General features: G+C 39.3%; 1 protein-coding gene and 1 pseudogene across 1 annotated transcript in view; both read right to left on the reverse strand.

The window, feature by feature from the left end:
- Window positions 1-17,891, reverse strand: part of LOC149181804 (protein RRP6-like 2) — a 173,485-nt gene extending 155,594 nt beyond the window's left edge. Inside the window, 1 exon segment of the mRNA XM_089416701.1 lies at window positions 16,970-17,891. Coding sequence (XP_089272827.1) covers window positions 16,970-17,650 — 681 coding nt within the window. The 5' untranslated portion in view covers window positions 17,651-17,891.
- A 2,617-nt stretch (window positions 17,892-20,508) lies between these two features.
- LOC149181806 (V-type proton ATPase subunit C pseudogene) lies at window positions 20,509-22,060 on the reverse strand (annotated as a pseudogene).
- Between the last annotated feature and the right edge of the window lie 4,005 nt (window positions 22,061-26,065).

Consider the following 26,065-nt stretch of genomic DNA (forward strand, 5'->3'; position numbering starts at 1 on the left):
TTCCAACATTCCTTTGTTGGGAACTATGGCTAGCAAGAAACAGAAGCATCTTTGACAGCAAAAAGCTAGAGAAAAGAAAGATTTTGGCTAAAGTGTGGGGCCTAGCAACCGAAGCTATATTCTCAAAAGGCAACAACAAATTTGATCATCAAAGCTTGCAAGGGGCAATGATCCAAACTTAAACAAAATGAAACAAATTACAGATATAACCATAAATACAGAGATGCAAAAAAAATAACACTTCATTTCATTAATCTCAAATACAGAAATATGCTTACAAACAAAATGGAAATAAGACTAGCTCGCGCGATGGTAGCTTATCTCTAAGAGATGTGGCGGCTACATGCCTCTCAACTATGTTACAATGAGGCTCGAAGGCCTATTTGTTATTGAGAAACAATGGAAAACCCTAAACATCCAAAAACCTAACCCTAGGAGAATAAGCGCCAAAACTATGGGCCCCGTTTGGGTAAATTGGTACATCAACTTCCTGGGGTCGTAACTTTGGCATATGATCTATGTTTAACACACACAATACCTCTTTAGAAAGATCTATCCGAGGGCACCCTGAAGAGCTACATGTTTGACTCAAGATTCTTACAGCCAATTTCTGTAAATTTAGTGCCCTCGCACCATAGCTTCGCCACCAAATGTGATGGAGCCCTTGCACCATAGCTAGCGCAATTGATATCAAGTACCACTTTATCCGGGATATGGTACAATGGGAGCAATAAGGCTCCATCACATTAGGACTGATGAATAGGTCGCAAATATTCTTACGAAGCCCCTGGGGAAGGTCAAATTCTTAACCTTCCATGAACAACTTGGAGTCGTGGAGTGACCCTCTAATGAGGGTCCCATTTGAGTTGGATATTGAGTTCTAGGAGCTTCAGGGGGCTTGGGATACTTTTTGGAGCTATGAGCGACCATAGGGTGAGTGGTTCACCTTCCCCTATGATACCTCATGATGGTTGATATATGCATAGGATGAGTGGTGTTAAAATTTGGGTACCAGAGAACAAGTTGTTCCCTAAGGCTTTGATCTTTGGCCTAGGGAAAAGTGTCCAAATTTATTTTTTACTTTTCTTCTAAAGTGACTTTATAAGTTACATTCTAATTTAAAAGTGACTTTATAAGTGGTAAAGTTACATTCTAATTTAAAGGTGACTTTATTAAAGTCAATGAAGAATTAGAAAGTGAAAAAGTGACTACAGAAATAAAAGGCTAAGTGGGTCTTTATTTAAGTGGGTGAGTTAAAAAATAGAAAGTGAGAATTAAATGTACATTTATTCTCATCCCTAGATCTAAATGAATCTCAGCCATTAAATCTTAGGGTAACCCAAAAGGTCATTTAAAGAATAAAAGGAGAAGAGAAGAGGAAAAGATTATTCATTCTTTCATGAGCATTTGAGAGAAAGAGAAGAGAGAGCAAGGAGAAAATTTTTTAGCAGTGAGGAAGTGAAGGAGAGCAGCAAGAAGACATTTCAACAAATCTGGGCAGCAGCATTTATTGGCACGCATCCCAAGTCAAATTGTACAAGAGAAAGGCACAGATATAGAGGAAGAGGGTCAACACAGAAATCGAGAAAGAAAGACAGCAGCAAGGGCACGAATTTCAAGGCATATTTGGGCACAATTTTCAAGGCATTCATACCGCTGAAATCTGTACGGTCCATACAGCAAGTTCTGGGCATGTTTTTCGAGGCAGGTAGTACAACATTTAATGTTGTTTTATTGCTGGAAAAAATTCTGTTTTGCTTATTTGCTGATTGGCACGATTTTTGAGGTGGAGTTCAAGCACGGAAATCAAGATAAGTTGTAATTTGTGGTTGCTGGAATTTTTACTGTGTATTTCAGTTTCTCTGTAAAAGCATTTTTAGAAATAAAGAAGAGCTCTCAAACTGGTTTTCCCCAAGAGTTGTAGGGGGTTTTTCCAAATTCACATTGACCAAAAATCACTGTGTTATTTTCTGTGTGTAGCTGTCATAATTTTGCTATGTTTTATTTCTGCAATTTCAGCAGTTGAGATATCTCTAAATTTGTGTTTTCAGAAAAATATTGTCATTTCCAGATTTTAGAATTTTTAGCATGCTTGGATTTAAAACTAAATGCATGGAGTGATAAGGAAAACTGATAACAGGAGTGGGGGTTGAAATTTCTTTAAGTGGTTCACCTTCTCCTATGGCATATGAACAGGATGAGTGGTTCACCTTCTCCTGCTGATACATCCTACCCATGTAGTCAAGGACTCATGGGAAGTACCTCTCATATGGCCAATGAGTAGGGCAATGAGGATATGGACCATAGTACTACCGATGGACGCATCGTGTACTACCTTACTCCCTATGCTAGGATGTTTGATATTGATTTGAGATCAATGGAGACGGACTTCGGGTCAGTGGAGAGTGGTATGATACACTCTCAATCATTTATTCTTCATTATGTCTTCATGGTTCAGTAGAGCAGAGCAGGGATGACAGAGATGGTAAAGATTGTCAGATGGTATGGCAAGTGGAGTTCCCCCTAATTGAGAGGGAGTGTTAAAATTGGTAACTAAGGCCAAACTTCACCTGGGACAGCTCATATGATGGAGATGATATTTTTATTGGGTTCCTCTTTCCGATAGGTGTAGGATTGATCTAAAGATCATCTTATTCTAACAAGTACAAATGGAATTATGAATTTATTTCTTCTATGGATAAATTGTTAAAGTCGGCCAGAAGTCAAATGTAGGCTCATAAAGCCCAACAGACATGTCTCTTCACCCGCAACGTTCAGTATAAATAGAAGAGATATTTCCTCATTTGGACACACATCAACACTCATCTTTCTCTCTCGTCTCCTCATTGGTTCATAGAACAAACAAAAGCATCTTTTTCTTCATGTGTTGACTTGGGTTGACTGGAAATTATAGGTTGAAAATCACAGATCTTTTTTTGGGCTATTACAGGGACATTGACCAGCGTTTACCAAGGGTCAAACTTCATCTTTTGACTATATTTTTTACGCATGAAATTCATTTTTCTTAGGCCACAACTCCTGGCACAAAAATCAAGGTGTTTGTAGTTGTTTGACCAGCATTGACTGTAGAGTTGTTTGACCGCGGAGTTGATTGTGCATTGACCAAGTTTGACCAAAAATTTCAGGACTGTTTTGGGCAGATTTGGACTATCTTTGAAGGCCAAGTTGATTGGGTTTGATCGAGCTGAATTGGAAGAGAATTTCTGCTGGTTTGATCAGCGTTGACTTTCTGGTTAGGGCATCATGTTGACTGCAATTTGACAGGACAGTTTTGACAGTGTTTGGGCAAGTAAATGTTGTATATTGTACTCTCTCTGCTGAACTTTTGAAGAATAATAAGATTTGATCAAAGGGTTTTCCCCACATTGGGGTTTTTCCCTAGCATCCACCAAATATTGTGTCCTCTTGTCTTGGCTTATCTTCTGCTTATTGTTTATGTCATTTACTATCAATGTTAATGTGATTGCTAATCTGGAAATTGATATTAGGCTAATAAGAAAAGTTGAAGTAAAGTGCTCTAAAGCATAGAACATACCATTGTTATCTAAAATTAACAAAAAGAGAGGTTCTTAAGGATTACGATGATTTCTCTTCTTTTTCCAAATGAATATAAAAATTAAGTAGGTATGTTTCTGTTGATTTTAGGCAACAATGGTATCTTCTATGCTTTAGAGCAATTTTACTTCAATTTCTTAATTAGCCCAGTATCAATATACAAATTAGCAATCACATCAACATGATAGTAAAATGCAAATAGAACACAAACATAAACAGTAGAAGACAAGCCAAGACAAGAGGACATAAGATGTAGCACCAGTCAAGGACAAACCCCAATGTGGTTAAACCCTTGATCAAATCTTCTTTTAGTCTTCACTAGTTCAACATAGACAAATAATACAATTTACAAATCTGATAATTTATAACAGTAGCGAAAGAGCCCTAACCAGAAAAGTCAACAGTGGTCAACAGGGCAGATTTGATCCTCAGCAAATCGGTCAAATTCCGCCTCCAAACAGCACGATAAAACAGCCCTCAAAACAGACAAATTTAGCCCAGTCAAAGTCTGGTCAAACATCCCTAGCTGCAGTCAACGTTTAGCCTCAATTTTTGTGCCTAGAAATGCGCCTACCCAAACAGAGATAGCCCTCACAAAAAACATAGTCAAAGGAGGTCAACGCATGTTGGTCAATGCTTGGTCAAACTGTCCAAAAATTCAGTGTCTTGAAATTTCAACCTCCTGAAATTTTGCTCTCCTGAAATTTCAGACGTGTGGAGAGAGAGAGGCCCAGAAATCCGTACCTAATCAATGAGGAGAGAGAGAAAGAAGTATGAAGATGAGTGTGTCCAAATAAGGCTAAGTCACCTTCTATTTATATGCAATGTTGAGGATGAATAGATGTGACTGTTGGGCTTCTGAGCCTACATAAGTCTGCTGGCCGACCTTGACAATTTGACCATAATCAAAATAAATTCATAACTTCATTTGTACATGTCAGAATCGGATGATCTTTAGATCAATCCTACACCTCTCGGAAAGAGGAATCCAGAAAATATCAGTTGTCATAAATAAGATGACCCATGTGGAGTGTGGCCCTAGTTGCCAATTTTAACACTCCCTCTCAACTAAGGAGAACTCCATCTACTAAACCATCTACCAATCTGTACTATCTCGGCCATCAAAGCATTGCTCTGCTCTGTTGAACTATGAAGAAGAAGAAGTGATCGAGAATGCACCATACCATTCTCTACTGACCCGAAGTCAGTCCCAATCAAAGGAGAGTGTGTCATACCACTCTTACTGTCTCGAAGCGAGTCCCAATCAAAAGAGAGTGTCTCATACCACTCTTACTGACCCGAAGTCAGTTCCAATCAAAAGAAAGTGTCTCATACCACTCTTACTAACCCGAAGTCAGTTCCAATTGATCCCAGATCAATATCGATCATCCTAGCATAGGGAGCAATGCGTCCATCGGTAGTACTATGGTCCCTATCCTCATTTCCCTACTCATTGGCCAGATGAGAGGTACTTCCCATGAGTCCCAGAGTGCATGGGTAGGATGTCTCAGCAAGAGAAGGATGAACCACTCATCCTGCCTACATGTCGCCAAGGTGCATCGCAGGGGTAGGCTAAACCAGTCACCATGTACACAGCAAACCACTAGGGGAAGGTTGAACCACTCAACCTCTGGTTGCTCATCGCTCCAAGAAGTACCCCAAGCCCCCCCGGAGCTCCCAAAGCTCAATGTCCATCTCATACAAGACCCTCATAAGAGGGTCTCTCCACGACTCCAAGTCGTTCTCGGAAGGCCAAGAACTTGACCTTCCCCAAGGGCTTTGTCAAAATAACAGCGACCTACTCATCAATCCCAATGTGATGGAGCCTTATTGCTCCTTGCTGTACCATATCCCAGATAAAGTGGTACATGATATCTATATGCTTGGAGCAATCACGAAACACCGGATTCTTTGATAATCGGATCCCACTTTGGTTGTTGCAGAGGATCATGGTGGTATCCAGCACATGTCTAAACAGCTCACTGAAGAGCTTCCTCAACCAGACAGCTTCACAGGAGGCCATACTAGCAGCTATGTATTCAGCCTCGGCGGTGCTCAAGACAACCAATTTCTACTTCCTGCTCGTCCAGGATATCGAAGCACAAACCAAAGAAAAATAGCATCCAGAAGTGCTCTTGCGATCCACCACACTGCCAGCCCAATCAACATCAGAATAACCATTGAGCCTCACATCACCGGCAGTGTATCTCAGTCCATGAGTGATTGTGCCCGAAGATATCTCAGAATATTCTTGCCACCAATCCAATGTATATGATGAGGCTCAACCATATATTGGCTCAATGTGTTAACTGCAAAACATATATCTGAACAGGAGTTCACCAAGAACATCAATGCTCCTATGAGTTGACAATACTCAGAAGCATTTCCCAATTCAGGTCCAGCAGCACCACCACATAACTTTTTAAAGTTAAGTTCCATTGAAGTAGTCACATGCTTGTAGTCTACCATTCCAAATCTTTCCAATATCTTCACAACATATTTTCCTTGAGAGAGGAAAATTTCACCTAGCTTTTGCCAGAACTCCAACCCTAGGAAATAGTGCATCGATCCTAGGTCCTTCATCAAAAATTCAGAAGCCAACTCCCTCTTACATTTGTGAATGAGAGGGTCTGCATTTCCATCAACTCCATGCTTGATTTTGTAGAGCCACTTAGAGGTGACAATCGATTTGTCCTGGGTTCTAGGGACCACATCCCAGACATCATTCTTCATAATTGACTCGTATTCTTCATTCATCGCATCCTTCCATACTTGATGCTTCACGGCTTCTTTGAATGATGAAGGTTCATTTTGAATGATAGTGCTCATGGCGGTCAAATATCCTTGATACCTGTTAGGCTTCTTGCTTTCACGGGAAGACGCCTTCGTGCACAATGTGTCTCTCGGCATCTTCGAGAGTCTTCCTAAGCCATGAGGGTCTCCTTTTGGAGGAGGAGGGCTCATGAGGAGGAGAATCAATAAGATCCATAGGTTTATCAACATCAGGCATCGTTTCGTCTTCTTTTGCACACTGATTTCTGTTGTCAGCTTCTTTGTCCTTCCTTAGGATAGGAAGGTTGTTGATCTTCTTGAGGGCCATATCTTTGTCGAAGGTGACATCATGGCTTATCTCAACATCCTTTCGAGCAATCACATAAATTCTATATCCCTTAGAATTTTCACTATAACCCACAAAGATTCCTTTCCCCAATTTGCTTCTTTTCTCTTTTGGCACATGAAAATATACGGAACATCCAAAAATTCTAAAATGAGAGACATCGGGTTTCTTACCAGTGAACATTTCTTTGAGAGTCTTGGAGTCCAATGCTTGATGAGGGCATCGGTTTTGAACATACACAACGGTATTTGCAACTTCAGCCCATAAGAACTTCAAAAGGCCTTGATCATGAAGCATGGCACAAACTGCTTCTACAATATAGCAATTATTCCTTTCAGCCATACCATTCTGCTCAGGAGTGTATGGCATTGTAGTCTCCCTCTTAATGCCAACTTCTCTGCAATAATCTTAGAATTCATTGAGTTCGTACTCAGTCCCATTATCAGTCCTCAATATCTTGAAGTGAACACTTCATCCTTCTTCTTCAAGAAGTAGATCCAGGTCTTGCGAGAATAATCATCCGTAAAGGTGAGATAATATAAGTACCTCCCAAAGAGTTTACGGGCATCATACCAGATATGTCGGAGTGGATCAATTGCAATATATTTGTGGTCTTGCTATTACTTGAGGGAAATGGTCCCCTTATTAAGTTTTCCTTTGACACATCCCGGACATACACCTTCATGCTCTACTTTGAACTCGGCCATACCTGTCACCATCTGTCTCACATCGTGTAGGGCCTTATAATGAATATGGGCAAACCTCCGGTGCCATAGTTCACATTGTAGAGATGTGTCGCAAGACATGGCTCCCAATGGACTTCCTCTAACTTGATATAAAGTGTCAACACTGAACCCAAGAGTAAAAGCATCTTTAAAATTTATTTTCCAAAGACATACCTTTCCATCAAAGAATGCCACCTTGAATCCTTTGTCCTCCATGGCTGAAATGGACACCAGGTTCTTCTTGAGATCAGGTACATATAGTACTTCTTGCAAATGAATAATGTTACCTTGATTCAATTGAAGGGTAACATTCCCTACTCCCTTCACGGGATAGGTGGCATCATCTCCAAGGATGATCTCCAAGTTTGTCTCCTTTTTTATCCGATTAGAGCAGGCTTCCTTGTATCCAGTGAAGTGCCTTGAGGCACCACTATCAATCATCCAATTTCCCAAAGTGTCTGAAGGAGAGGCAGTGGAGAGGGTCGATATAAGATAGTACTCTTTTTGCTTATTGTTAACAACATTTGATTCTTCATACCTGGAGTTCCTTGATTTCTTGGAGGGTCGACCATTTCCTTGATGTCCCGCATTCCTTTTTCCTTTGCCATTGGACCTGCCATTCCTTTGATCGTTGTTGTTGAAGTTGCCCCTGGAATGATTGTGATCATCATCATGCAATGTGTCCCTTCTATTTGGACACTCCCATATAGTGGCCAAACTTATTGCAAACAAAGCACCTTCCCTTCCTTTCTCCCTTAGATCCAGGGTTTCCATGGAAATGACCTTTAGACCCTGCACTATTTCTCCTTTTGGCATGAGCGAAGAATGCAGTGGGGTTGCTTCTATTAGAAGGCATTTCTTGCTCCACCATTCTTGTTTTTTCTTGAATGCATCTCAACATCAATTCTTCAAACCCTGGAATGCGCTCATTGTTAAGGACGATGGTTCTAATTACATACTACTCAGGTGGGAGTCCTCCAAGGGTGGTGAGAGTAAGTTCCCTATCAGGAATCACTTCTTCAATCGAGTGTAGATCATTCTTGATCCCAGTAATCCTCAAGAAATTGGATTGAATATCCTCATCCTTGCCCTTCTTATTATCCTTCAACTTATTCTTGAGAAATAGAATTTGATTAGCATTACTAACCTTGAACATGCTGACCAACCTGTCATAGATCTCCTTGGAGGTCTTCAATTTAGAGATGTAGGCCACCAGATGCTTGTCAATGGAATCCCTAATAATCTTCTTTGCTTTGACTTCAGCCCTATTGTACTTGGTCTTCGCAACAATCGGCACATTTGAAGGAGGTTCAGGGATTTTACCCTACACATAGTCCATCAGTTCTTTTTCTTCCAAGGTCAAATCAAGAGGCATCTTCCATCCATGAGAGTCAGATTTATCATGGAGCTTATCTTCAGCCGGGAAGTAGGATGAGGAACCCATTGAACCTTTTGTCCTTGTCCAACTGTCTTTGGTGATTGCTCTTTCACTCTTACTTGGGCTTTGTCTTCACCTCAGCTTTGATACCATGTTGATTTTAGGCAAAAATGGTATGTTCTATTCTAATTTTACTTCAATTTCTTTATTAGCCCAGTATCAATATTCAGATTAGCAATCACATCAACATGATAGTAAAATGCATATAGAACATAAACATCAACAGTAGAAGACTGTTAAACTCACATGGATAGCAAGACAATGTGAAAGATAAATCAGTGAATTCATTTTTTTATTAACATAAGATACACATTTATAGTACAATACGTGACTCTTGGGATTCAGATCCCAAGGTCTCTTGGACTGCTTTTGTCCATTCGAATTCCACACTAACCCTTTAGGATTAGGTGTCCAACATTCCCCCCCTTAATCCGAAGGGTTATGTATGAGTCCAAGAAAAGAGCTGTAATACAAAATGTGCAAAAAATACATGGCAGCATTAGGCTGAATATGCTCTATGAAATGTTGGTAAAAAGGGCGGTGGTTTAAGGATGACCACCAACACTGGAACGCTTAGTGCAGTTCCCGGAACTCTTCCAAAACTGGCAAGAAACTGAAATTTTCTGCTAGAGGAAGTGATCCTATTGTTTCAAAGAGGGAAACCTTCAACCATAAAAGGGAGGTCTCACCCCACATAAAAGGTAAAACTTCAACCTGAAAAGGGAAGTCTCAACCTGTGATGGTTTAAGGATAACCAACAACTCTGGAATGCTTAATGCAATTCCTGGAACTCTTCCAAAACTGGCAAGAAGCTGGTGTCTTCTGCTAGAGGAAGTGTTCTCAATCTGTTCACGGGCATCTTTGTCTCTGGCTACAACTCTGAAACTGGTGTGGCAGGTTGTGGCTCAGGCTCGCTTAATGTGACTTTGAAGCTTGTAGATGACCATCATTTCCCCCCCTGTCAGGTACAAGGTGAGAAGATGGAGAAAACTCAACTGCAAGACTGTTCAATACTTTGGAACAAATTCTGATATGTGTTTGGAATATCTTCTTGGCTGTTGATGCCCATTGCCAAGAAGCGATCCATCCAAGATGAATCTTTGTTCTTGCAGGACGTTTGTTTCTGAAGCATCTGTGTGAAGAATGGCTGGTTTTATGACAGTGCTTACATGGATGAAGATCAAAACAGTGATCTTTCAAATGGCCAACTCGGTCACAGTGTTGGCATTTCACGATCTGTTGTTTTTGTTGTTGTTGTTGCTGTGGAAGAGGGGCAGAATCTGGAACAGCTGAAGCTGAACTGTCATGAGGAGCAGGTGGACTGTCATGAATAAATCCAGCACTCTGAAACTGAATGGGCTTGGCATAGTCTGGAATATGAAAGGACAAGTCCTTGTTATATCCAAGACCGGTTCTGTGCTTGTTGTGGACAAGCTATTCCCAAGGTCTGATGATGGGCTTGGGAAGTGCAGACTGAACCTCTGCATCTGCATGTAACTTTGCTGCTTTATCTGAATGAACTATAACATTATTGACTTGCTGTTTATGGGAGTCTGCTTCATTGTTCTGAACAGAAACAGGTTCAGAATGATGACTCCACTGGTGTAATTCTTCCTGCTGTAGCTTTGTTTCAAGCTGCAAAAACTCAATATTCTCATGTGCAGTTTGCAGAGAGGTTTGGATGTCAAAGAGAGTTTCTTTGCTAACTTTGACCATCTCATCAACAGTGGAATGAATTAGGATATTCAATAACTTTAATGCATCTTCAAGTCTGGCCATTTTTCTTCAATGTCACTTAAAAAACACAACTGAGGCAACAGCAACAGAAAAATAATATTGTACTCTTACTACAAGATATTGTAAGGGCTTATCAAGTGGCAACAATGTCGCGAAAAAGGTTGATGGAGCAGGACCTGAGTAAGCTGGATGTTACCAAGTTAAGCTACAATAAACATTTCTCGTCAAGCTACAATAAACATTGGTACAATTGGGCACATGGTAAATCAACAGTCCACAGTTCGTTTTAAGAATGAACTGGAGCATAACATCACCAATGCAAAAATATATAAATGTGAAGATGAGCGCTGTCCTCAACTTCAAACTTCAGAGCATCTAGCTGCTATGGAAATCATGCAAAATCTCTACAAGAAACTGCTCCAAAATCTCTACAAGAAACTGCAAAAAAAAATGTCTTCAAAAATGCTTCAAATTCACTTCACAATGCTGATCACTTCTCCACAGTATCAAATTAAACAGACATGCATGTAGATAGCCGAATTGAATTCTGCGATAGAATTTCATCCAAAAAACTCAAATTCAGAGAAATGACAACGATAATGCTTCCTTGCTCAGAGGAATAATTATCTCCGGATACCATGAACTGGTTTTGATGTGACTCTCTTCAACTGCCAGACTACCTGATAGCGATAACCTGTGCTTTGCAACACACTCCAAACTCTAATACAATGCCAATGGCAATAGTTTTCCTTTGATCGATGCTTTACTGACAACTCTGTGGATTCTTCTACGTTTCTCTGTTGGAGGCTTCGAATGTAAAACTTTTCATCTGCAGGCCGAAAACTACCCAAAAAAGAAGAGGCAAAACAAAACCTAATGTCACCTATTAAAATAGGCGGCTTCCTGAATTGATCCTAGCAAAAGTTCAGAGTTTCGACCAAGGATTTTATCTTTTCATGGTCGTTGGACTTGGACGCAGTGGATTCTGTGCAAAGATGAAGGGGTCACTGGTCTCGCACGAGCAAGGTTCGCGTGCTGGACATGATCTTCTTGATCCCTTCCTCTTAATGGCGCTGACGGTGGACTTTACTGATCTTTACTATTAAAATACACGACCCTGCTTTTTAATGGTGGTAGACAACATGGATGCATGGAGAATGGTGCTCTTGAAAAATAGAGCTATAAAATTAGGAGTTCAGTATTTGCCTTGTCTATTGTCCTCATAAAACAGCACTATAACTACATCCCATTTAGTTCCTTTCTGCCGTCTGCAACTTCTTGGTAATAACCCTTGTATAAATGAAATGCCAGATGCACTAATTCTCTAATGCTGAAACTCATGATGAAAACAGGATTTACACTACACATGTGTAATGACACCTCAGATGCACGGGACGTGAGCATAATGAGAAATATACGACAGCATTTACTTCTGTGACTGAATGATGCTTTGTGGCTTTCTCCATCCTCGGGCAAAATTGGACTCCGCTCTTCTGACTGGAGTCTCCAACTTTACGAACTGTGATATAATCACCACAACGCGGTCGACAAATCCACGGTCACAGCACTACTTTGTCAAAAACGCAGTCACTATTTCAATCTATAAAAAACGCAGTCTTCGCCTCAATAGTTCTTACAATAAAACGATACCGTGCTCAAAGACCGTGCTTAAAAATCGTGCTCAGAGACCGTGCTCAAAAGACTGAATTTTTTTTTTATAGAAGGTCTCCGCCCGGTTACCAATACTATCAAGGAAGAGAACGCGAACTTGATTCCTATGGACCTCCTCACATGGAAGGACGTGATTTTCTATCTGCAGGTAGAGACCATCAACTTGATCCTTATGGACATGCTCAAACAGACAGACGTGATTTACTATCCTCAGGCAGAGAACATGATCTTGACTCCTATAGAACTCGAATGGAGGGACGGGATTTATTATGTCAGGCCGAGAACAAGACTGCTCTTCATATCAGAAATCAAAAGAATCAGAAGACCGATTTTGATCACACGCTCACCGATTTTCTGGTGCGAAGGATCACACGCCCACCGTCTGGTATGGACACAACGGAGAGCGCCTTGGGACCTATCGAGGACACAACGGTGTTGTCTGGTGCTGTGATGTCTTAGGGGACTCTGCGTGATTGCAGCAGATACTCGAATGTCCACTGGCTACAGCATTCAATTCTTCATGAATAATGCAGAAGGGAATGAGAGCGAGTGCAGGCCGTAGGGCAATCAGTGATAGAAACGCTCAGGTGTTCAATATCAACAAAAAACCGCTCACATTCAGCAGCCCATTCCACGCTCACCGCACAGAGGCGCTCAGGTATGTCAAAGCAGGTATGTCAGAGGCAGCGCAGGAGGTGCAGCAGAATAGAGCAGCGTTAGAATATTTCTTTAAATAGGGAAAAGACAGACAAATTTTGAAAAGAATGCAGCTGACATGGTATAGCCTTCCTCCGACTAAAACATTCAACCAACGCTCAAAAAGACCAAGAGACTAGGGTAATTTGTAGACTGTTAAATCTGCAAATTCGCCAGAGAAACGCTCTATTCACCATAAAGAACCTGCCCTTTTTTTTCTTCCTTTTTTTGAATAGAAGGTAAATGGTCGCAGAACAGTGTGCACAAAAATGACAGGTGCTTTTCTGCAAGACAATGTAATTGTGCAGGTAACGTTTCTTAGCACTGCTACAGAACTGGGCAGAGATTGCAGCTACAATTTAGCTGACAACATATTCATGAAATGTAAGACAGAGGCAGCGCTCAGGTATGAGCAGCTCAGACACAGAATTATGGGCAGAGGTGCAGGACAGAGATGCACATAATAGGCCACAGAAAAACAAGCGGCTCCGATACCATGTTAAACTCACATGGATAGCAAGACAATGTGAAAGATAAATCAGTGAATTCATTTTTTTATTAACATAAGATACACATTTATAGTACAATACGTGACTCTTGGGATTCAGATCCCAAGGTCTCTTGGACTGCTTTTGTCCATTCGAATTCCACACTAACCCTTTAGGAGAGAACACAAGATGTGGCACCAGCCAAGGGCAAACCCCAATGTAGGGAAACCCTTGATCAAATCTTCTTTTAGTCTTCAATAGTTCAACAGAGAGAGTAAAATTTATAAATTTAATAATTTATAACAGCAATGAAAGAGCCCTAACCAGAAAAGTCAACGCTGGTCAACAGGGCAGATTTGACCCTCCGCAAATCGGTCAACTTCAGTCAACTCTGGCCTCCAAACAGCAAGATAAAACAACCTTCAAAACAGACAAATTCAGCCCAGCCAAAGTCTCGTCAAACAGCCCATTAGCCCTAGCCACAGTCAACGTTGGTCAACAGTCAACATTTAGCCTGCCCAAACAGAGATAGCCCTCACAAAAAACGCAGTCAAAGGAGGTCAACGCATGCTGGTCAACACTTGGTCAAACTGTCCAAAAAATCGATCTCCTGAAATTTCAGCCTCCTGAAATTTCGGACATGTGGAGAGAGAGGCCTACATAAGTCTACTGGCCGACCTTGACAATTTGACCATAATCAAAATAAATTCATAACTTCATTTGTACATGTCAGAATCGGATGATCTTTAGATCAATCCTACACCTCTCGGAGAGAGGAATCCATGAAAAATATTAGTTGTCATAAATACGATGACCCATGTGGAGTTTGGGCCTAATTGCCAATTTTAACAGTTTCGAAACAAATAAGATGCTAAGTCATCTTCATGTTCATATAATTGGGAATTTCAAACTTGTTATGGGTCTCATGCCCCAAATGGGCACTTGGGTGAGCAAGAGCACTTGATCAATGTGTTGTAACATAGGGGTTTCACACTAAAATGTCCTGAAAACACCCTCATCTATACCATATAGTGTTGCCAAATCAAGAAATGTAGTACACTACAAGTCAGTGCATTTTTCAGGTCATTTTGTACCTGTTTCAACATTTCAACAAATTTTGGGCATTGGTACATGGGCTGGTGGGCAATCCAAGTGACTTGTATGTATCGCCTATATATGCCTTCTCTAGTAATCGTGTTCAACTCCTGCTTAGTCATCAATGTGGACGTTTGTAGAATCAGACAGGAACTCGGTCACAAGTCTAGTGTTGAACATGTGGAAGTCATGCAAGAAGGGCCTTTCTATTTTGTAATTCACTTTAATTAAAGTTAATTATTAACATGAAGATTCTTTTATTAGCAAGTTGATTAATGTCATAAAATTACAAAGTGAGAGAAACACAAAGAGTGTGATTCACAGAGAACAAGACACGAAGAGACTGAAGAGAGAAGAAACAGGTAGCAATAAAAGGAGATAAACCCAAAAGATCAGCTGTACAGGAGCAGGGCTAGACAGAGGCAAAGTTGAAGGGCCATACAACAACAGCAACAGGTCATACAAGGCCATACAGCAACAGCTACAGGCCGTACAAGGCCATACAGCAACATTCATGAGCTGTACAACAAAGTCACATGTCGTACACCAGTTGCAAGATGTACAGCAGCAAATTTGTGGCCATACCAAGGCTCAAGCTGTACAGGGCAGCTACAGGTGAGGGTTTTCTTCAACAAGTTTTGGCAGGGGCGTACAAGCCATATGGTGCACCAAAATAGTCTCAGGTTTTACTGTAATTTTCTTGTTTACTCAATGGGTTATCTTCCAGTTTGGGAACCCTTGTAAGTTTCAAGTGATCTTATTAAAAGTTTATATTTGAAATGCAAAACTTTATGTGTATGTTTGAAATTGGTTTCCTGTGCTTCCACCAAATTTTTATTGCCAGTTAAATTTCCAACAAGTGTATTTTATTCTATGAGCTAATAATTCAATATAGAATAATTTTTCAGTACAAAAATCGTAGGGAAGTAATTTAGCTAGGTTGCTAGAATGGAGAACTTAATAAACAAGTGCTGCCCATGGGCCAATGGACAAGGGAAGGCATCATGTCAAGGTACCAAGTGACTCTAGTAAGCAAGTGACCTCTAAAAAACTAGGAGGGGTGGTCAAGGAAATGACATCTAAGGAGCACTAGGGTTTTATTTCTTATCCTCCATTATGATTCATTGGAATCCAACAGCAGTGAAGTGGACTCAAAAACCAGAGTTCAAGAGCATCAGTTTTGGGTTGAAGATCCTTTCAAACCAAAAGAATGATTAATCTTTTCCAAACTAGGCTCTCAAATTCCCAACAAGAATCAAGCCATAGTGGATATGGCTACAAATTCATGAAGAGGCTCAACATAGAGATTAACGGAATCCACATACAAAAGGGAAATTTGAAGAAACAACAATTTCCTTACTAAAGAACCTGGTGGCACTTGCCAGAGATGCAAACCAAGATAAACAAGAGAATGATTCCCTCAAGCAAAGCTTTCAAACCAAGATAAACAAGAGAATGATTCCCTCAAGCAAAGCTTTCACATATGCCTAGGTTGACTGTATTTCACGATTCCATCTTCATGGAGGAACCATCTTCATGGTGGAAGAGCTAACCCCAACTAGAAATAAGAAGAAATGCCATCTAGGTGTTCTAGAAGTGGAGGACAACTTTTATGTTCTCAATTTCAGAATTGTTTTTGAACTATGACAAGAGACCATATTCATGCTCGAGTCATACTTCTTGAGGCAGGTGACTTAGTACTTGATATTGAAAGTGCCAAACACAGAAAACAGAAAAAGGGAAAAATGTCGTATAAATATAGAAATCCACACAAAAACCTACAGGAATAACGAATGTTGTACTATTGACAGATAAGACATGCTTGACAAGTACTTGCCAATACATATGAGTATGACGAGCATTGCCTGGCCAATACCTGGATAATGTAAGTTCACCGAGTATTGAGCCCTACTCACCATACTCATGGTGTATGGAAACTATGATCTTGAAATAAGAGACATTATTTGACAATAATCAAATGCCAACCATTGCAAATTATGTTTCCGTGTTCATCCAAGCATTTTTTGTATTATTACAGTTTAGGCTAGTTGTTTACAATATTCTATTCTAAGGATTTTGATTAAATCTTACGCCAAATTTGATTAACCTATCTTATCCATGACGAAGGATGTTCTTTCGTTCACCTCTACATCCACATCTATATGCTCTCCCTTTCGCCTCTAAGTCTCCTTTCTTTGGCATAATACATTTCTGTCTGTTAGGCTTAACCCCTCTCACTTGATAATCATATCTTGATTTCATTTGTATTTGTCTTTTCGGCACCACTCCACAATGCTATTATGACTCGCTGTGCTCTCAAATTCCCGTTGCCCTAATTTTGGTCACTCATGGTCCTTAACGAGATCATCATATATAAAGGAACACATAAGCAAATGTGACTTGTAAAAAAATTTAATTCGCATACCTGTAGAGGATGTATGTATTTGCTCCCGTCTTCAGTCTTCTGCAATCCTGGATGCTTGAAAGGCACGTTACTATTATCCACAAATATATTGTATCTGTCCTGTGGCCGAGGTATGCTGGGAATGTGAAACGGCACCCGGCTACGCCCACCACTGGTTTTCTTATCCCGTGAAAGCACTTTCACGCCTCCAGAAATATCCCCCTCCGCCGCCGTGGCCTTCGCACCCAGAGCCAACTTCCGCTCTCTGCATTTTCTTCTGCTTCCATAAACCAACTGAAAACCACTCTCTATGTCGTCCACACTACCCGGTTTACCGCTATGATGCTCCTGCCGAACTCTCTTGAATTCGTCCATGGAAACGTCGACGCGTTCGAATATATCGTCGTGGATATTAACTAACCAGTCGTATGCTTCGTCCGGATCCGCAGGAAAACGGGAAGGCCGCTTCCAGAGAGATTGAGAAGCGCCAATTTCTCTCAGTAGGGATTCCGAGCGGTTTTTGATGATTGTAATGGGCTGTCTGAAGGCCGGAAAATTGTTGAAGAAGTGAAAATCTGTTCCTGGGGGAATGTTTCTGGAAGAATCGCTGAGATGTTGAATGGATGAGGCCAGAGGACCTCTGACGAGGTTTTGCAAGTTCTGAGCCCGTTCTTTGAGGGTCTCTTCTGGTTCGGAGTCCATGTTGGAGAGATTTGAAGACGGAATTGAGATCGACAACGGAATTAAAGTTGGACAGATGGAATTCAACCTGAGGATCGATCCGAGAACCTGCCCTTGTCCTCTTCAACGTCAATACATCGCCATTCGTTCGTTTTCCTTTCTGAGAACTCTGCTGTTAGGTTTTCTTCATTTTTCGTATTATGCCAAACCCTGGTATGAAAAAGTTCGCGGCAGTTGTCAAAGTGTTAGAAGTATATTCGTTTCTTCATTGTTATAATACATATGTGATCATATGGTTCCATGTCTCCTTATGAAAAAGAGCATGCAATAAGAACTTAAAAATTTAAATTCCATTTCATCTTTCTTCTTTTCCCTTTATTTTTTATTTTTTAACTAAAATGGGTAAAATTTTCACAATTTATTTGCCAATTCGTTGTGGGGATATGCATTTCTAGCTTGTGAATGTGAGCTAAATGATCAAACTATGTCTCCTAAAATAAATTATTAGTGGTTTGAAGTGAGTAAATTTTAGTTGTGAGTGGTCTATATTTTTTTATAAAAAAATACGAGTTTTTAGATTTAACTCAAACTATGTTTCCTAAAATAAATTATTAGTGGTTTGAAGTAAGTAAATTTTAGCGGTGAGTGGTTTTTTTTTTTATAAAAAAATATGAGTTTTTAGCTAATTAAAAGTGATTTTAAGTCTTATTCAAAACCAAAAAGATAGCCTAGATAGTATATGCAAGAATATTAATATTAGTATTAGATAGGATACGCAAAAATATATAGTTTGAGTGGGCTTAATGGTTAAGAGCATATGTTTCCTATTAATATTAGTATTAGATAGGATACGCAAAAATATATCGTTTGAGTGGGCTTAATGGTTAAGAGCATATGTTTCCTCCTAAGAGGTCATAGGTTCAAAATCAGAGGGCGATAGAGTATGTATGCTTATGTAGACTTAGCAGTCAAATCGATTGGTGGAGGTGGGTCCCTTGTCCCACAAATAAGGGGGTCTCATACACCAATTTGGTGTTCGGCTTGGTCGTGACCTTAAAATTGGATAATAATAATATCCCTTGTGGTCATTCTTGAGGTTACGTCTAATGGGGTCATGTGTATTCTAGTAGCATCTAACCTTAGTCTCATACATGAAACCATATACTAACTCCAATCACAATTTAACTTGTTGCCTAAGAAGACATTTAAATCTTATTAAATATAGTTCTAGAAAATAAAATATAATTTGAGATGTTATTTGCATATATCAATGAGTGTTGGTCCAAGAATGAGACCTAACACTATTTTTGATTAGCTAAGAACTTGTGCTCCTCAAACATAGGGAAATAGGTTAATCACCCAAAACCCACAAGCAACTGATGGGAGTGGAAGTATACCCCTACATGGACCACCAACAAGTTATTTCAGATTGTGTAGTTTTCCTGGAATAACAATGATAAGTTAGGTTACATTCATGGATAGTAGTCTGTGGTCGATATCCTTGTTGCAAGTTGACAACTAAGTTATGATAGGGTTTGCTACACTATGTGTGTACATACACCAATAAGTTTCTTACTCGTTTACTAGAGCTTTAGCTATGACTACAATGGGATATCGACTTTCTTCTATATACACATAAGGGTTAAAACCACTTATTTGATCCCAGAGTATGACATAAAACTACTTATAATTAGCTAAGAGCTCGTCTTCCTCAAATATAAGGAAATGCATTAACAACCGAAGACCCATAGACATTTAGGACGAGTGTAAATTTGCCCTCTTTCGGACCACCAATGGATTTATTTCAGGTAACCAAGTTGTGTTCATACATGACAATGTTGTTGCACATCGGAGCCTTGAGATTCTATCAATAAAGTCTAGGCGTGTAACCCTGGGTATTATACACTTTTTCCTAATTTGGTGTGTATGTGTGTGTGTTCCTTTAAAAAATACATAAATAAAATCATAATTTTATTGTAGGATATAAAATTAGTTTCTTTGGATGCAATTACAATATTCATACATTTTAGTGGAAACTAAGACAAACATTTTTGCTCGATTATTCAAATAGTCTTCAAGGTCTATCACATGTCCTATCGAGTAAAAGAAAACTATTTTATTTCTACAAATATATCCAAATCACTAAACCATATGTTGACATATCATCTAATATTTATCCCATCCTCTTTGCATGTTTCTTTCGTTTTCCAAAATTGATCTATGAAATTCATTAAAAAAACATCCAAAACATAGCATATTCCCTACACAATATGCTTCAAAGTTCCATTTTTAAGAAAATGATTGAAGTTCATCATTTAGTTAAATGGTCTTGGTTCATATTTGTTAGACACCTCATCTTTAGGGATTTGGTGAATTATATAAATACTAGAAATTTGAATCATTAGAATAGGGAGAGACATCAGACCTTGGAACTTGAAACCAATTATCACAACATATTTGTATTTATATGTATGTTTGATTAATAGCAACATAATAAAGTGAGGAAATACCTTTGGCATGTTATCAGATCTTGGTTCAACTCCTCTCTCACTCAATGTCTGCTCTATCCCTCTTCCTACCAATTCTGCCCAGTCTACTTGTTAGAATTGGTACACTTGACCATTTCCTTATTGTAAATATCAATCCAAGAGAAAAGGCTCTATGTTTCCTCACTATGCATTTGCTTGTTAGAACGGTTACCTCTAACATCATAGGAACCCTGACGCTCCCCTAGTTTGGCACTTGTCTAGAACCATAACGTTGACCTAACCTCTGTCTCTCTGAATAGTTTCATTATCTTAGCACCCAAGTTGTTTATGATTCTTCTTTCTGAGGTTTATCGTAATGTTGCCTACGAGAAATATCCTAGCTTTTGTGCCTCAGTCCCAATTGTGCAATTCCTTCTGAGAATACTTTGAAACAACCATAAGAAGTGTTGATTCGTAAATTGTCGTGGATATTCCACTAGATAGTTCATCACACTAGATTTGATACCATTATATTTAAAAAACTAAATTCTACACTATTACAATTTTATTTTCCTTTAGAATTCTAGATCTATAGATTATTGTTAATAGTGTATGCATGTGAATTAAAATTATGCAGAAAATAGAGAACAACGAAATAAAATCTCACAAACACATTTGACACAAGATATGACCTAGGAAACCCTTTCAGGAGAAAAACCCAACTAGAAAGTGAGGTCACTCTACTCTCTTTCTCTAATTATAAAATGGTTGTGAGTACAAAGAAGTATGGTATGTGACTCGTGGGCTACTACAATGCACAAATTCTCTCTGTGTGCTCTATCTCTTATCCCTCTCAGTTATTTTTTTCTCAACTATGGAACAAATGCACTTGAAAGAATGGAACCCCTTTTCCTCCTAGTGGCCCGGTTATAACACAACCCGATAGCCTACTAATGGTTAAGTTTGACTACCTCAACTCTTAATTAGAGTTACAATATAGACTCTTCTAGAGTCTTCTTCATCATAATCACATGGCTAGCCCTTTTTTCATGAATAATGGGGGTTGACGTGGCATCCTCTCGAATTATGGTGATGAAAACAAGAAGGTCAACTTCTTAGTGGTATAACCTTTGAATAAGGACTTTGATTAACATGATTCTTGTGTCATTAAAATGGTTTTTGTGTGTAAAATAGGAAAAAAAATGTGTGGCACTAAAGCAACAAAGTTTTACCCCCAAAAAATGTCGTATGGTACCTCAAAACACTCCCGAAAGGTTTTCAGACTCCAATTTTCCAAACTATGTTTCGCCGATAAAAACGACCTTGAGAGTTGATTCCTCCACTTTTGACACTCTAAAAGCATTAAGATGGATGAAAAAAATATAATGATCCAATTTGGATCAAGTGTGGTAAAGTGTTATGAGCTTATTATATCCTCGACTTTCACTAAGTTAGGAAAATCATGTAGTGTTATGCTACCACTTTACTTTTTGTTTGTCACATTGAGTCAGCTCTTAACATTACTCTACTTAACCACTCATACCTTGAGCACATATTCAAGCTTCCCTACACCAACATGTATGCAATCCACAAATTTTCAAAGAGGTGACATGGTTGGGTACTTGGCTTCACCCCGAGTAAACCTGGTAATGTGAGAACCCATGGGAACACCTTTAACTATCACCACACTCAATTAACCACCACGGGCCTTCTCTAATTCCTCAATATGTCAATAAATATTCTAGTTCATTGTTTCCACGAAGTAATTTTCCTTGTTTAGATCGTCGTTGAGAGCTAGTAGGGAATCCAACATTTCCACACAAAGGTCTACTATATTGAATCTATAGGTGGAAGTATCAAATGAATTTTTGAAGATGTCATCCTAGAGGAAGTGCCATGTTGAGGATGTCAAATTCTGAATAGGAAGCGATACCAAACAATACATGCTGGTGGCAACCATCATCAGCTGACTAAATTATTCTAACTTTCACATGACATAAAGGAAAACTTGCAAAATTCTGAAGCTCTTTTAATTTTTTTCATGTGCCTGAACATTGTTTACCTCTAAATCTTTTATCAACGACATAATGCTTATTAATATTGTTTTTCTACAACTAAATTTGTGTTTGGGAATAAAATCCTATCTTTCTTTGGGTCAATTTTGTCTACTTTGACTTCAGGGACCTTATTTAGCTTAATTGCTCCCAACTGGGCCTTAACAATAGTAACACTTTTGCTCAAATTGCTTCTTGTAACACTTACACATCTAGGGTTGGAAACACACACTTTTGGGCTTCATTTCCATGTTTTACAAGGGATACCTTCATAGACCTTATCTAGACCTCTAGTTCCATAGATTGATTCCCTCAACTCCATTATTGTCGCAATGCTCACTAGCAAGGAGAACTATCGAGAATGCTCCAGAAAGATTAGACATACCCCCATTTTTAATGACTTATGGAAATGCATCTGTGAAGGAGAGGAGGACGACGCACCTACCAAGCCCATGTGAGATAAAGAGCTAGCCATTTGGGAAGATAAAGACAACAAATCCTATGCCCTAATTGTTGCTTTTGTAAGTGAAGAGGTGAGTTGTCATGTAGTTTCCATTAAAAATTCGTATGGTGCATTGAAGAAGTTGAAAGATCCATATGACTCACACTTGGAATTGGAGGTTGTTTATTTGATGGTCAAATTATTCAACCTTGAGTTGAAAGACGATGACCCCCCTGGCCCTGGCCTCTAAAATTAGAGCATCATGCATGATGTAGATTCCATTGGAGTTAAGATGGGAATTCCTCTCACAACCTTCGTCAAGGCCCTCTATGCTATATACTCTCATCATCTCGAATCCCTACAAACTGGTGAGAAACTCAAATCCATTGCTTTTAACACCCCGGTGGACAAGTTTGCAAAATAAGATAAAGTTTTGGAAATAGGAAGACAAGAACTCATTCCCTTAAAGAAGCAATGTGCCTTGTTCTGAAAGTAAAGAATTAATCATTTGATTCTCCTAAAGCAAGTGCCAGTAGAAGAGGACATGGAAGAAATAATTTTATAAGTAGGGGGGTAAACACCATCAAGGATAAAGACATGATCTTCATTGCATTCGTTGCAATAGAGATGGACATGATGCAATAATGTGCAAAATCCCCTGGGAGAGAATCAAATAGAGTCAAAACCATAAAGAATACAAAGGAAAAAACACAATTTTAGCTAAAGGTAAAGCACTTGAATATGTTCATTATCTCATTTCCCATTACAATATTGGAGTAATTTATGATATGTTTCACACTTCCTCTACTTCATGGAGAGATGCATGGCTACTTGATAAATGTGCAACCTGCCATATGATATTTAAAGAATATTTTTTTTGAGGATTTCAGTGACGACTTAGATGGCACAATGTATTTTGTAGACATATCAAGTTTCAAGCCCTTAAGACCTAACACCATCAGGGTTAAACTGCCCAGGCTCTCTAATTTTCTTTTACATGATGTATTCTATCTTCCAAAGTTGTAGAGAAATATATTGTCCCTTGTTCACATTTCTAACAAGGCCACTTTATTCATGTGCTTGATGGAAAAGTAAAAATAAGGAAAGCATATGAGAACATGGTTGTTGTGATTGTAATAGAGGAGGAAATACTGCTACATCTGGATGGAACATCTGCTCACGCACATAACTTTGCATACCTTTTTCAACACAATGAAGGTACATTTCCATCCACTCTTTTATGGCATGTAATATTTGGACATGTTAATTATGACAATATTCATTCACTGAAAAACAATGATGTTTCTGGTTTGCCAATTATTCCTAAGAAACTAAAGCAATGTGGTGCATGTGGCCTAGGAAAGCATAGAAAACAACCATTTTATGATTATACTTCTATAACACATAAAAGACTTACATTGATTCATCTTGACCTATGTGGCCCTATGCATGTTCCTTCTGCAAATGGAAATAGATATATGATGACCTGCATTAATGATTACATTGGGATGTGCTGGGTATACTAGTTGAAAAGAAAATCACAAACTTTTGAAACTTTCAAAATGTTCATGTATGGATTGAAAAGTATGTGCAATCATATATTGGCTCCCTCCATACTGATAATGGAAAAGAATACACTTCTAATGAATTTGAAATTATCCTCTCCAACATGGGATTCAACATCAAACCATTGTTCCATACAATCCTCGACAAAATGGTGTAGTTGAAAGAATGAACAAAACTATCTTGAATATGGTTCACTTAATGATGTTTTTCAGAAGTGTAAAGTTGATTATTTCGACTGATGTGGTTCTATGTGCAATATATGTGAGAAATAGATGTCCATATCATGCTCTTAGAAATAAGATCCTTATGAAATGTGGGATGGCCACATTCCTTCCATAAGGCATCTCGGGGTCTTTTGTTCTACTTGATATGCCTCGATTCCCAAGGAACAAAGAAGTAAGCTTGATGCAAGGAATTGGAAGTGCATCTCCTTGGGGTATTCAAATATCACCAAGGCATATCATCTTTAAGATGAGGTAAACAATAAGTTTATTCTTTCTAGAGATGTGATTTTTATTGAATCTCCTAGGATTAATAACATTGTTGAGCGAAAACATGATCATTTAGATAGATTCAATCATGCAAAAAATTATCATGAATTTGATAATGAGATTCCACATCTTGAAGGGGGGATCCCTCTCTTGGTCGATTTATGGAATCTCCTTCTAAATCATTATCTCCCCCTCATGAAGTCTTGGCCACTTCTTCATATTGAGAATACCCTTTGAGTGATGTGATTGAGAGGATTGGGAGGCTAAATCTTAATGCAACTTTATCTCAATCAATGGAGCAAACTGGACCATCTCAAAAGGTTCCTCCAAAATGGTTCACCAAAATACTTGAAAGTGTTGAACTTAATGAGGTCAAAAAGACAGGATGTAATATTCCTAATTAGCCATGGCTAATTGGAATATTAGATTTTGTTCAATTTTTGCCTTCTATAGTTATTTGTAAATAAAAAAAAAAGCGAGGACGGGGGACATAACTCACTTTTAGAATAAAAAGTCACTTCCTAGTAGCACAACGTTGTGATTTAAAGGGGAGCCAAGGGGGCCAAAGGGGGAAGCAGAAACGGAGCCCACGCAGACACATGGAGGGACTACGCAGGAGGGAAGAAACACGTGGCAAGAGAGGAATCACACAGGAGGAGGTGAGCTTTGGGATTGAGAGAGGCAAAGGCTATAAAGGAAAGAGGAGCCCCCTCATTTTGATCATTCTGGTTATGAGCATTTGTGATAGTCATTTCGACTTAGAGTACGCTGGCTGTTTAGCTAGTCTGCAGCACTGTTTAGTGCATTGAGTGTCTCCGTTTGGAGATCTCACCCTTAGCCTCAGGGGACTTCGAGTGCCTAATCGGGAAAGGTATTTCCATTGGCATTCCAACAGTAGTTTCATCAGCATTTCAGCAGCAGTTTCATCAGCGTCTTTGAGGAACTGCGCAGAACCGCAAGGGGGTGATTTTCGCGGGTCGGCCATTTCAGAAAAGCTTTCTGGGTTTTGCTGGGTTTTTTGAGTAGAGTCCGATTCCAGAGTTTCAGCCTTTTCTGAGGAGGGGAGCAGCGCCAAATCCTCATTCGATTTCCAGCAGCACGATAATTTTCCAGCAGGTGCAACGCAGATCAATGTGAGGCCATTCTAGGAAAGCTTTCTGGGTTTTTCTGGGCTTCTTGAGTAGAGCCCGAATTCAGAGTTTCAGCTTTTTCTAAGGAGGGGAGTAGCCCCAAATCATCATTTGTTTTCTAGCAGCAGCATCCACACAAAGAGGCCATTCTTGTCATTCTGAGAGTATTTCTTCACTTGCCTTGTGCAAGTCGAGGTGCCATCTGTCTAATCACCTCTTGTACTCATTTATTGCTCAGTATAATAAAATGGCTTAGCATTTCTCGCTGCATTTCTTGTGTATCTG

The sequence above is a fragment of the Pinus tabuliformis genome, chromosome 3_2, assembly GCF_031772625.1.
Source record: "Pinus tabuliformis cultivar Carrire ecotype Pingquan chromosome 3_2, CPIR1, whole genome shotgun sequence".
NCBI lineage: Eukaryota > Viridiplantae > Streptophyta > Pinopsida > Pinales > Pinaceae > Pinus > Pinus tabuliformis.